This window comes from Eurypyga helias, unplaced genomic scaffold, assembly GCF_000690775.1.
Source record: "Eurypyga helias isolate BGI_N326 unplaced genomic scaffold, ASM69077v1 scaffold36779, whole genome shotgun sequence".
NCBI classification, from domain to species: domain Eukaryota; kingdom Metazoa; phylum Chordata; class Aves; order Eurypygiformes; family Eurypygidae; genus Eurypyga; species Eurypyga helias.
In genome coordinates, this window is record NW_010270736.1 from 1 (window position 1) to 12,547 (window position 12,547).

At 53.1% G+C, this 12,547-nt stretch overlaps 1 protein-coding gene across 1 annotated transcript in view; it reads right to left on the bottom strand.

Moving 5' to 3' along the window:
- Nucleotides 1–5: 5 nt before the first annotated feature.
- Nucleotides 6–12,547, bottom strand: part of ELMO2 (engulfment and cell motility 2) — a gene marked incomplete at its 3' end in the record, with an annotated part of 17,006 nt that continues 4,464 nt past the window's right edge. The window contains exons 6-20 of the mRNA XM_010158563.1: nt 11,365–11,464; nt 11,006–11,157; nt 8,692–8,770; nt 5,227–5,277; nt 4,756–4,878; nt 4,017–4,151; nt 3,489–3,593; nt 3,308–3,416; nt 2,549–2,685; nt 2,062–2,225; nt 1,868–1,980; nt 1,459–1,566; nt 1,039–1,121; nt 688–765; nt 6–185 (exon numbers count right to left, since the gene is read on the bottom strand). Coding sequence (XP_010156865.1) covers nt 6–185; nt 688–765; nt 1,039–1,121; nt 1,459–1,566; nt 1,868–1,980; nt 2,062–2,225; nt 2,549–2,685; nt 3,308–3,416; nt 3,489–3,593; nt 4,017–4,151; nt 4,756–4,878; nt 5,227–5,277; nt 8,692–8,770; nt 11,006–11,157; nt 11,365–11,464 — 1,717 coding nt within the window. The remainder of the gene's footprint in view (nt 186–687; nt 766–1,038; nt 1,122–1,458; nt 1,567–1,867; nt 1,981–2,061; nt 2,226–2,548; nt 2,686–3,307; nt 3,417–3,488; nt 3,594–4,016; nt 4,152–4,755; nt 4,879–5,226; nt 5,278–8,691; nt 8,771–11,005; nt 11,158–11,364; nt 11,465–12,547) is intronic.

Here is a 12,547-nt window from a genome sequence, read left to right on the forward strand (position 1 = left end):
ACGAAGTCGTAGCTGCTCGGCTCCTTGGGGATGGGGGGCGGCGCCTCGGGGATCTGGATGTTCTCCAGGTCCAGGAGCCTGAGCTTCATTTCCATGCTCAGCAAGGTGTCCAGGTCGCTTTTGGTCAGCTCGCTGCACATGTCCTTCCCCAAGAGAGCATTGAGCCCGTCGATCCAGATACAGTACTGCGGGAAAAGGGACAATTCACAGCTCCGGGCATCAGGGATCTTCCCACCCGTGCACAGAGAGACGCCTACACAGCTCCGCAATAGGAAACACGGGGGGAGTTCACCCCAGCCCGGCGCCCAGCGTTCCAGCGGAAGCGAGGAGCCAGAGGCAAGCGTGACCCCGCGGCTCCAGGAGAAGGCCAAGAGTCGCTGTTGTGCCGCAAGAGCAGGACAAGCAACGCCACCTGCGCGTTAGCGTCGTGGGGAACGGGGAACGACTGACTGCCCAGGCGGGAAGGAAGCTGCAGGCCCGACCAGGGGGAGTTGCTGCAGGTTAGCCTTTGTCAGAGGAAGATACCAACCACCACCCCAGATCCGCACTAAGCAGCAGCAACATTTTCTAAGAGTGAAGCTGGCGGGAGACATCCTGCTCAAGCCTTTCATGAGAAGCAACTGATCCTTCTTAAACCTCTGAGGTTAATTGCTCTATATTCTACTGCCTAATTGCCATGTTTCTTACCTCATATTTGTTAGGTGCAATGAAGTTCAAGGTCTCATCAGGATCGTATAATATCGAGAAGGCCAATTCTAACACTTCCTGGATGGAAAAGAATCTCATTGACCGAAGAGAACATCACAACACCTTCTGCCTGCCCACCCAGCGGGAGGAGCCGCTGCGCTGAGCAACAGCCAGCCTGTGGCACCACCAGACTGGGCAACCACAAAGGGGCACTGGGAACAGGCCGGGGAAGGAGCTGGGTTTGGAGACCATACACCTGCAGCACGGAAGCCCATCTGCTCCTGTTGCTGGCTTTGAGTCCTCAACGCTACTGCGCTGGGTATTAGTTACAGGCAGAGAGGGAGCAGTTACCTTGTTCTGTTTCAGCGCACTTTTCTCCTTCATGTGTGGACAGTCCTTCCCGGTGACAACAGCCTTGATGTCTGCAACTGGAACTGACAGTGAAAACGTACAACTCACAGACGAGAAATCCTACCCACGAAGACAGAACTTTGTTTTGTCTTTGCAACTGAGCAGCATTCCTGTTCCTGGAGCTCTACTGCAGTTTTCCAGAGCACACTACCCGCAACATCCTTACAGCCGGCTGTTACAGCCAACACGAAGCAGTTCCAAGACTCAAAGGATTTGGGCAAGGACCGGGAGCTGATCTCCTCTCAGTCAGGGCTTCAGCCACAGCTCGCTCTCTCTTTCCTAGGACAGTGCTCTCAACAGCCTCTGGACAGCAGCGCACACAACACTGACACTCTGCTCAGAGCAGTAATTGGCACTTACTTTTTTCCTGTAGAGATTCAAAGGTCACTTCCCCCTGGGCATTATCTTCCAGATCCCCATAGTGCAGCACCTTGTGATTCAGAGCCAGGCGACAATACCAAAACCGTTCTGGAACACACATCGAGTAGAGCGAGATCGTTCACACGGGTCCTGCAGCCACCTGCCTACAGCCACCCTCCCCCCGAGCCCTCCGCTCCCCGAGCTCCTCCACTCTGCTTCCTGCTCGTGGGGGGATGGCTGGATTCCTACAAACGCACATCCGCTCCATCCCCCGCAACTGGCTGGCGCAGACAGCCCAGGTAAGCAGCTTTCCTTGCTGGCGACACGCCTGCTGCCAGGTTAATCCATCGGATCTCACTTGCCCTCAGTTCTTCACGTGGCAGAAATGCAGCAGACACAGTCACCTTACCTTGCCTTCTGCGGTTTCCAATTTTTCGGAAGCTACTTCCCTCACAAAGCCTGTTAAGGCGCTGTTGCTTTATCAGCTCCAAGATCTCAGGTTGGATTTTCTCTCTCAGCTCCCTGGCAATCAAACATGGAAGAGATCTGCAGAAAATGGAGATAACGGCAAGCACAGAGGCAACCAGGTTTGGTAGCACTTACACAATAGGTGGCGACTGGAAGTCGTCCTGGCTCATTCTCTCAGACTGGCGTAGCCGCAGAATCTCAGAGTAGCTCAGGCTGCGCAGTTTGCTCTTGAACTGGTCCAAGGAGTTTGGTTTAGAGGGGAGAGCCCGTGTGATCTGCTCCCTCACAACCTGCATAACCTGAAGGGGTCAGACAGGGAGAAAAGCAAGTCATTCTCACTGCTTAATGGCAGCAGAGCACCAGGGCACAGCTCAGTGGCAGCAAAGAACCAACACAGAATACCCAGGGCCAGGACTGTCAATGTACTAGGGACTTCGAAGATCCAGAAGAACAAAGAATGACCTCAGGCCATACCAAATAAAAGCTGGACCATCCTCCTTTGCAGCCCACATCAATGCCCTGTCGCACCTTCTGCGCCCTAGCCTTGAGCCAAGCAGACAGGAGGGCTAAACGTGTGCTGTTCTGCAAAAGGGTCTACAAAATACCTCTCCTCCACTCTGACCTTATTGAAATCTTCTGCTGTCGCCCTCATTTCTTTCCAGGTCTTGTTCAACAGCTGGATGCAGATGGCAAATAGCTCCTCAAATGCACGGTCATGGGTGAAAAACATAGGGTGATAGTCATTCCGGCCTTCATTGGCTTCAGGGAGATACAGAAAACACAACCACGTGAGCATATTGCAAAGAGCTATGAAGAGTGACAGCAACCTGTGCTGAACAGTCGTACGGGCTCGGAGATTAGGGCAGCTCAGTGCTTTGTCTTCCCACAGACTGTCCCGGGAATGGCGACCACCCCCACACTGCACCGTGCAAGCTTCTGCGACCCAGGGGCCCGTTCCGTACTAGTCCCCGCAGGTGAGTGCTGCCAGCCGAGCCCACTCTCCTTGGGCTGGATTCCTTACGGTGCTCACTCGTCTCAGAATACTGTTTTGAGACTCTCAGAGCTCAGAGAGACATGAGGTCTCTCAAGTTTATAACGGTTCCTAGAGGATTGTTTTCCACACAGCACCCTGGTGAAGGTTCAGGAAGTTGACGCCTCCCATCTGTGTCAGTTTTTCAGGAGAACCAGAGCACACACAATGGAATTTCTTATTTTCTTTTTGATGCTGGAATCACCGAGACACTGACAGCCCACTCCAAGCTCCCCCTGCCCCGCCACGGCAGGGGCGAGATCGCGGCGCAGACGTAGGATGGTTGGCCAGCCCGTCAGCAGGCGCAGCAGCCCCGCAAACTGGACAGCTGGGGCAGGAAACGGTACTTACGGAGTTCCCCAACTTGCAGGATCTCGCAGAGCATCCTGGTCAGCTCAATGGCGCTGCGCCCAAAGGGACACTCGTGCTTATCCTCCCGACTGCTGTTCTCCAGAACAATCTGCAAGAGGAGGATGCACTAAGAAGAGCTGCTGAGGTGTTGGCATCTGCGAGACCAGGCAGCCTCACTTACCCGGATGTAGGTGTCCTGATGAAACTTGGCCAAGTAGAGCATGTTGTCCAGTGCCAGCATTCCCGGAGGAGTCTGAGTAAAATCCATGGCTGGATTGATGTGATTCTGTGAAAAGAGTGTGTAGAAAGGACCCAAACAAATCAGCTCCAAGAAACTGTGAGAACCATTTCTGAATGACTGTTACAACTGCGCATCCACTAAGCACCCCCTCACAGCTATCCAAGACGTCACCCTGGACACCTGCTGACAACACTATCCGAGCTTTCTAGAAGAGCCTGATTCCACGTTCTTCACAGAATAGGTGTGTACGGTGAGGAAACGTGCCAAATGAGCCCTGGTATTTAACCTGTCAGCAGGCCCGTAACGAATCTTCCCTGGCAGCCTGAGTGTAGCTGAACTTCTCCAGCTCAGACGGAGGTATGGTATAGCGAGCAGCTATTTCTGCTCCTTATCTCCCCACAGCTCTGACAGAGGTCACTGGGACTGCCCTTCCGTGCTTTACGGCCCACGCTTTCCCGAGACGCGTACAGTGAATCCCAGCATCTTGTAGTCCTTGGTGTACATGGCTTTGCGTTTTTCCGTTCCGCCGCCGGGGATGGTGCTGCTGTCAGACTCGGCATCGAACGCAATTCTTCTCAACTCAAAAATGATGTCCCTCTGCGCCTGAAGGACAGAAGGCAGGGACACGGTAACGTGACCAGTCGCCAGGCAGTGTGTGCACACAGCGCACAGCCCCACCTCCAGAGCTCACTCTGACTAGAGATGGCAGAGGTCATTAACATTCCTGACGAGACAATCCATTTCAAAATGGCAAGTTTCAGTTTTTTGGGTAAAGCAAAGTATTTGTCTGCATTTTTCTTTAACTGCCCCAAGCTTGGGTAAAGGCGATTGTTAGGCACGCGGATAATGCTAAGGCATCTCTCACTCACGACTACGCCCCATCTGAGAACAACAGACCCCTTAAGGATGCCCTGCTCTCCTGCATGCTGCGAGGCAGTGCCCTCCGCAGGGGTGGAGGAGTCAGTCTGGCATCACGGTGGCCCAGAAGGGAATATGTGGCTTCCAGTGACCACGTGTCTCTCGCAAAGTCCCACAGCCCACGGCAGGATAGGCACGAGCGTACGCTAACCTCAAGGACTACAATGCGAGAGGTGGTTTTGAAACCTTATGAAGCTGTCTGCCGCAAACTCAGTGGAGCCAAGGAGCTGAGGAATAAGGCCCCTCCTACACCCCACCCTGTCAGACCTTACTGAGCTCTCACAGTCACCTGATCATTGGGATCCATCTTGGTCATCATCCTCTCTTCCAGGAGGTTAAAGGTCAGGACTTGTAGCACATACAGCTGATGTGCCATTTCCGTCTTAATCGGGCGGTTTCCTCTGATCACATGCTGCAGAGCAAAGGACAGGGTAGACGTGAAATGAGAACAGAACCCGAGGTGTTAACTGCAGGCGTAGGCCAGGCTGCAAGGACATCTCTGGGTACAAGACTCAGCTGTTTAACCACCACATTCCATCAGCAGCACAATGATAATGCTCTGGGACAGCGCAAGAGGCATCCCATCAATCCCATCATCTCAACACTGAGCAAGTGGCTCCAGTTTCACCTCTGAAAGCTTTATTGGGACTTTATTGGGAGTCACTTTATTGGGAGTGCCTGAGGGCAGAATTCACACTGCACCAGGGAAACCCCTACGGAGAGAACATTAGGAAGCGCTCCGTCGTTGCAATGTACTTACATTCAGGATTATAGACCTCAGGTGCTTCTGGGCAAAGGCGTTAGCCATTTCCTGTGATGGAATTCAGATGAAAGAACGTGAGTGAAACATAAACAAAAAGCCCCCGTGGTGCAGGCCCATGAACTGGAGATGCACTGGCACACAAAGTGCTTTTACCACAGAGCTCAGTTTAGCAGGGCACCTCCCCACAAAGCAAGCACCAAGTTGGGTGCAAGGGTGGCACAACTCACTGACAGCTCCCCCACAAAACATCAGTAATGTGGAGAAAGCACCGGGGCAGTCAAAGGACAGAAGGAAATGTAGATTACCGCTGGATGTCTAAGGATGCTTCAGGATCAGGAGACATGGGAGCAGAATGTGGGCTGCCCAGAGACATGGTCACCTACAAGAGGTCCCAACCTCCTGTGCCTGGGGATACACCCCAGACAGCAAGGGCTAGAGGATGTAGTCCTCTGGTCTCCTCCCTCTCAAAAACGATCCCTCTGAAATTTCCCTTGCCTCAGTTCCTAAGGAGATGTTCAGAAGTCAGTTTAAGGACACTTAGCAGAAGCACTTCAGTTTACAAAAGTAAAGGGTCAATAATCCCCATGCTTAAAGGAAAGCTTGCAGTTCCCTTCAGCACTTTCTTCCCCAGACGAGGGCTTCCCAACCATCAGAGCAGAAGCAAGCATCTGTGCGAGCCATCAGTCCCGGCCAGTTACACGTGCACCTGCCAAAACCCAACCGGTGCTGGCATGCCAGTTGTGAAGATGCACTTCTTACAACACCAGCGACCTCACCACCCCTGCGAGGAGAGTGGCACGAGTGCTAATGCCAGGATGGAATATGATCATAAGTTTGCTGTTATAAGCAAAACCTTTGGGTAAGAAAGATCTGTTGGGCAGTGCATCACCTGGAAGAAGTCCAAAAGAACTGCCAGTCTAAGGTCTCATCCCATTCCTGCGCGGTGCAGATGGAGAACTGGGAGCAGATGTGCAGCGTGAGACAACTGCACTCAGCCAGCTGCACGCTCTCAGCACCCCGAGGCTGTTCCAAGTGCTCATATCAACCCTGCTCTTGATACGCTTTATGAGGAGTCTGGTAAAATATGTCTATTAGCCTCATTTCAAGTCCCTACTGCCACTTCTGCTCCAGACAGAAACCTCCTAAACCAAAGGAGTCAGATTTGCTGGCTGACAGCCCAGCCATCACGGCTGCAAGTTCAGCAGCGCCCACGGTACAACCAACGAGTCGCTGCCTGAGCGGAAGGTATCGAAGAAGCATCGAGATGAAGCAGGACGTGGTTTCAGAGGTAACACCCCCCTCTCCGAGCCATTAGTTTTACTATGATTTGTGAGCTGTAGCACTGCAAATAGAAGGAGGTCGGCTGTTGGGTTTGCTCTCGCACGCGACACAATCCTTCTGCCGAAGGAATTTGTACTGGGGATGAATTAACAGGTGACTGAAGCAGCTAAGCAGTGGGAAGGACAGAGACAACTCAACAGTTCTCAACAGCATAGTAAGAAGCACAAGCACACACAGCCTAACCGCTGCTAAGGATTTCTGTTCTGCCGAGAGTGCACTGATGCCCGCTTCGCCGCTCAGCCGGGGCACGGAATCACAGAATCGTTTCTGTTGGAGGAGACTTTGAGATCACCTAGTCCAACTCCCTCAGTTCAAGCAACCTCAGACAGGCAGGTTGCACAGGACTCTGTCCAGGCAGGTTTTTAATACCTCCACTGATGGAAGCTCCACAGTCTCTCTGGGTAACCTGCTCCAGTGCTGACCACCCTAATTTTTCCTTTGTTTGTGTGTCCAGGCAGAATCTCCATGGGTTTAAGCTGTGCCCGTTGCCTCTCGTCCTGTCCGTGGGCACCACGAGGCAGAGCCAGGCCTCCCTTTCTTTATTCCCTTCCATCGCAGAGTTATACACATTGAGAAAACTCCCCTGAGCCTTCTCTTCTCCGGGCTGAGTGATCCCAGATCTCTCAGCCTCTACTCAGATAAAAGAAATTCCAGTCCCTTATCATCTCCATGGCCGTTTGTGGTCACGGGGATCGTGTTCAAGGGAAAAGAAAAAAGACAAACAAAATTCCAAGGGATCTTTCACTAAGAAGTTTAGTATTTTAGCCAAATTACCAGCAGAGGGGGTATTCTTCCATATTTTCATGTGTTAAGCACATCCACTACTCTGGAAACAAGGTAACATGCGCTGAGGCCAGAGTTTCCCCCAGGGCCCTGCATCCTCAGCAGAGGCGGAGCGTTCTCTGTGCCACCCGGAGAATTAAAAACAGGTACCAGACTCTCAAGATAAAGAAGGTCCCAAATCACCCTATTACCGAGTGTGGCGATGCCCCTGGAGACAGCACGGGCAAAATACATTCTTCCAGTACCGTTCCCAAAGGGAGAAGTCACGGATTAGCAGAACACATGCTCCAGCCCCAGTTGGCACTACGTTTTGTGACTGCTCCCCGCAGACCAACAGCTCTACCTTCCGACGGATGGAGCTAGATGTGAAACTCTCACTAGCACAAGGCAGGTTTGGGGTACAAACCCAGGCTGCAGGAGGTTTAAGGAGACCCAGACTGCTAAAGAACTGGCTCCAGTTTTACAACTGGTTCTCCTGGTGAGACTTGTAGCATCGGTTTCCTTTTACCATCACCTTCATTCAAGATTTCTCCTGCTACTGATTCCTCACCCCCTCACAATCCAAGCACCTCCCCAGGCCTCCTCCCGCCCTTCTCCCTCATCTCATCTGGAGCCTGTATGCACCACTTCGGGACAGAGGAGGCCTAACTGGAGAGAAGCCACATGCCTACAGTTCCGCATGACCAGCCCCCAGGCTTGAGTTACTTACAGTGATGGGCAGGTCTAGAGGGTTAAGCAGCTTGTCCTGCTGGCAGAAAGCAAAAAAAGGCACAAAAAGAAGCAGACAGGATTTAGCTCAGAGTCCAGAAATAAGGCACAAATGGGGCACTAGAGAAGAAAGGCTTAACACAGCAAAGCTACACAATACAGACATATGCACATCTTGCACGTGGCCGAGATCCTGGGGGTTACTCAGAGCAGGACGGGTGTTTGTTCCTCACATTTGCCAGTGGGAATATCCCCCTACGACTTCAGAAAGGTTCCTTTTCGGGGGAGGGGGGCATTTTTGCAGGAAGTAGATACAACCCAAGGACGCTACCCAGCCTACCTGTCCCATATGGAATTGACTCTGAAAAGGTTTTCCATGCTGTACACAGGGGTCCTTTTTGTCTCTGAAGGCCTTTCAGCTTCCCTCCCGAGCAGCTTCTATGCACTGATGTGCTGCTCCAGAACACATCTGTCACAGCACGGTACTCTTCCCATGCTGCCAACTGACAGAGCTACGCACGTTCCTGGCAAAGCTGGAGGTCTGCCTTGCCCAGACAATGCAATTCCTGAGGCACAAACAGCCAGCCAGGAACTATCAGTCAGGTTTACAGCAAAAAAGCAAGCACAAACCTGTCTCTTGTCCTCAGGTGCCTTCAGGAAGAGGGCGTTGATCAGGGCAATGGCGTATGTCTGAATCTCCTGGTTTGAGCTGCACAAACAAAACGGGAGAATCACACGAGAACAGACGACACCGAACAGCGCGGCTTGCTCTCTGCCTGCACTCACAGCACGCTTCCTACAGCTACCCTGCACTTCAGCCGACAGGCAGGGTTCAGGTCACCCACTGTCAGGCCATCCAACCCCTCAGAGGGCCTGCAACAAGGGAGGGAGCGTGCATCAGCGGGCAGACTGCTGCTCAGCAGAGCTCAGCTCAGCACCACCGTCTGCTTCTCCCCACGATGCCCGTCACACTGCAGACTGCGGCACGGAACAGAGGGGAAGCATCCCTCTCTCCACGGCACTGCCGTCCCGCCCCAACAGCTGGCCCAGCCCACGTGCCTCTTCCTTGTTTCCAGGGAAGAGCTTCCTCAGGTGAAGGCTGCCTGGTCCGTCCCTACGGCATGCACGGCGCGCGTTCACCTGGGCCCATTCAAAAAGCTCCCAAAGGCCCGGCACGCTTTTCCGGCCCATCCCGATGCAATACCAAATGCAGCTTTGTCTCCTGCTGTACTACTCCACAGAGGCTTCTGCGGAACCTGCAGCTCTTCTGCTCGAGGAAACTCCAGGGCATCACCTAACGAATTCGTGTGTGGATAGCTTTTATAAAATCTATATAAAATTAAACTTTTACAAAACATCTAAAACTACAACATCTTTTAGTTTAAACAGCTGTTTCCACCCCTTTGGCACCTACCCCAGCATACCTGTGGGTAACAGCCACATTCTCTCCCTGTTGCCCCCTCCCAAATCTTCCCTTGGGTCAACCTGACCTACTTCAAGCATGCAAACGTTTGTGCATCACCCCAGGGTTTCCGGGGCCTCCAGGCTTTGCAGGTCTCTGAACCCTGCCACTTCCCCTCTCCTACCCTCCTTGCCGGGCCTCGCTGCATTTTCACTACACCACTCGCTTTCTGGCACAGCCCAACAGGTTCAAAACGAGTGTCTCCTCACTCCTTTCTTTCAGACCTGTTTCCATGTTCCTGTTCTCCCAAAGCCTGTCCTCTCCGGTACAGGGTGTTCCCTCCAAACAAACACCAGCAAATTCTGACCCACTCTCCAGCTCCCTCTCTACAACACCCCCGGCACCGCTGCTTTCCTCAGCCACCTCCCATGCTCTGGAAGTGCCGGAGCACGTCCTGAACAAAGACATTTTGCTCAAACAACAGCAGGAGTGTGGTCAGTTGGGACCAACCGGTGTTCCACCACGTGCTGGGTTCAGTCAGGAAGGAGTTAACTCTCTTTGCCCTGGCTGCTGGGAAGCTGTTCCTGGATGCAGAGAGCAGCACTGGTCAGGTCTCAGCTGGCGCTGGGCAATGCCTGCCCTGAATTCAAGGTCTGTCTCCGCTTCTGACCCTGCAGCTGCGTTCCCAGCTCTCGCCGTCTCGCTACAGGCAGTGCAGGGACACACAGCTCAGACAGCTGACCCCAACTGACCAAGGGAGCGTTTCATTCCACAGTACGTCATGCTCGGGGCAGAGGCGAGGAGGGGGTCCGGGAGCCACCCTCTCTCCCTTGCTCTCCTGCTCATTTACTCCCTGGCACTTGCTGACACTTTTCCACTACCCAAGTTTACGCGCATAAACGCCCCAGGCACAGGGGGATTCGTTAAACCAATTTGTTCATTGATTAATCATATTCACAAATGGTGCTTTTCCTCAGAATTAAAGGGCTTGAGGGAAAAGCCCATCCCAGTTAAACAGGCGCATGCTTTTTATGGAAGAGCAGAACTGACCTAGGCAAACAGACTGAAGAGACAGATATTCCTGTCAGTTCATGTGGAAAGAGAGGAAGGGGAGGGGAGGAAAAAGGCAAGAAAAACCATCGTTTTCTCCCTTGGTATGCAGGAGAAAAGCCAGAAGACGATGAGGTCTTGGATTCTGGTGGAGGCAATGTAAAGGGAGGTGACGGTGACACATCTGGATTCAAACCTTTGGGAAGTTGTTCTAGTAAAAGGCGGGTCTGGTCCCAACCCCGAGCACACTTGTGCAGCTGCTAGAGCAAAATGTCTTTGCCCAAGACACACTCCCATGCTTAAGCACTTCCAGAACACAGAGCACGTTTTTCCCAGGATTGTTCTAAAAACGTGTCAGAAACCCAGAGGCTGGAGTAGGCTCTCCTACCAGTACCGGCGTACAAGCAGCGTTTCACTGCAAAAGGTTGTTTTTTCAAATTAGCAGATGTTCATTAAAAGGATTAAACCCCCCCACGCTGGGTGGACACTCACACCTGCAGATGGGAAATAAGCTGCCCCACGGTGATCTCTTCCGCGATCTTCTGATAGAGGGTCTGGCTGTTCAGCACCATGCTTTCCAGAATGGCCAGGGATCGCTGGAGGATGGAGACGTCTACCATGGGCTGACTCACGTACCCTGCGATCTGCAAGCAGAGGGATCAGCAGGTCGGCACGTGCCCGCCCAGAAAACCTGGTGGCAAGCGAGACGACCAAGGGGGAGCGGGCTCCGAATGCTGGGCGCGGCGTGAGCTCCCAAGCGCTCAGCTTCTCGGCATCACCTTGCTCTTCCTGGAAGCTGCATTAAAGCATGAAAAGCAGCAGCATCCGCGCACACCTTGACCCGAACTCACCTGTTTGATGAAGGTTATGGAGACCATGTCCCAGGAGACAATACCATGGTCCATGAGCTCCAAGAAGGCAGTCAGGGTGAAAGCCAACATCTCACTGTAGCTGAGAAAATGAAGAAGGCCGTTACAAGAGATCTGGTAGCCAGGAAAAAGCCTGTCCAAGGTGAATAAGCTGCGTAAGAGAAAAATGTCACCTCCTGCTCCTAACACAACAGACTGGAGTGCGGCAGCTGGGGGAGCAATAGCATATTTGCATTTACGAAGAGAATTTTGTTTTCTGGAATCATACTTTGTTTTTCCCTGATTACAAGCACAAATTAAAACCACCACCAGCAAGTCCCTGGTCCTGCCACCAGCGACTCACAACCACATGAATCAGAACCTGGAAGCCCAGGAGAAGGAAGCACCACCACAGTATTTACTCCTGAGCAGTGCAAAGTATCACCATGCAAATTCAACACTTTGGCCTGAGGGGAAAAACCCAAACCAGCCAAAAACCAGCAAACCCCAGAATATTCAGCACAATGACCATCAGTTAAACCAAGGCGAAGCTGCGGGCATCTCCGTCAGCGTGTTTAACGAGCAAAGAGTGCAGCAGGGCAGCTGCGAGAGAAACAGCCCTGCAGCCACGGGGGTCAGCGGAGGAGGAGGGGGAGGAGATGCTCCGGGGGCTGGAGCAAAGACACCCCTGCAGCTTGTGGGAAGACCTCAGTGAGGCAGGTTGTCTCCTGCTGCCGTGGAGCACCGTGGCAGAGCTGACATTCCCGCGACAGCTGGGGGGGCCGTGCCGGAGCAGGCTCCTGGCAGGAGCTGCAGCCTGTCAGAGGAGTCCGCTCCGGAGCAGGTTTTCTGGCAGGCTGTATCCCGGGAGGGAGCCCACTCTGGAGCAGGGGAACAGGGTGATGAGGAAGGAGCAGCAGAGGAAGCGTTACAGACACCATTCCTCATCCCCCCGTGCCGCTCAAGGCGGGCAGAGGCAGAAGAATGGGGAGTGAAGGGCTTGAGCCTGGACAGAAGGCGGTGGAGGAAGGTGGGTTTACTTTTGTCTCTGTCCTCAGCACCCTACTCCGTTTTTCATGGGCAAAACAAAACATTTTCCCCCAGTGGAGTCTGTTGTGCCCAACCTATGAGCTCGCCTTCTGTTTTCTCCCTCTGTCCTGTTGAGGGGGTGGGAGAGGGGTTGGGG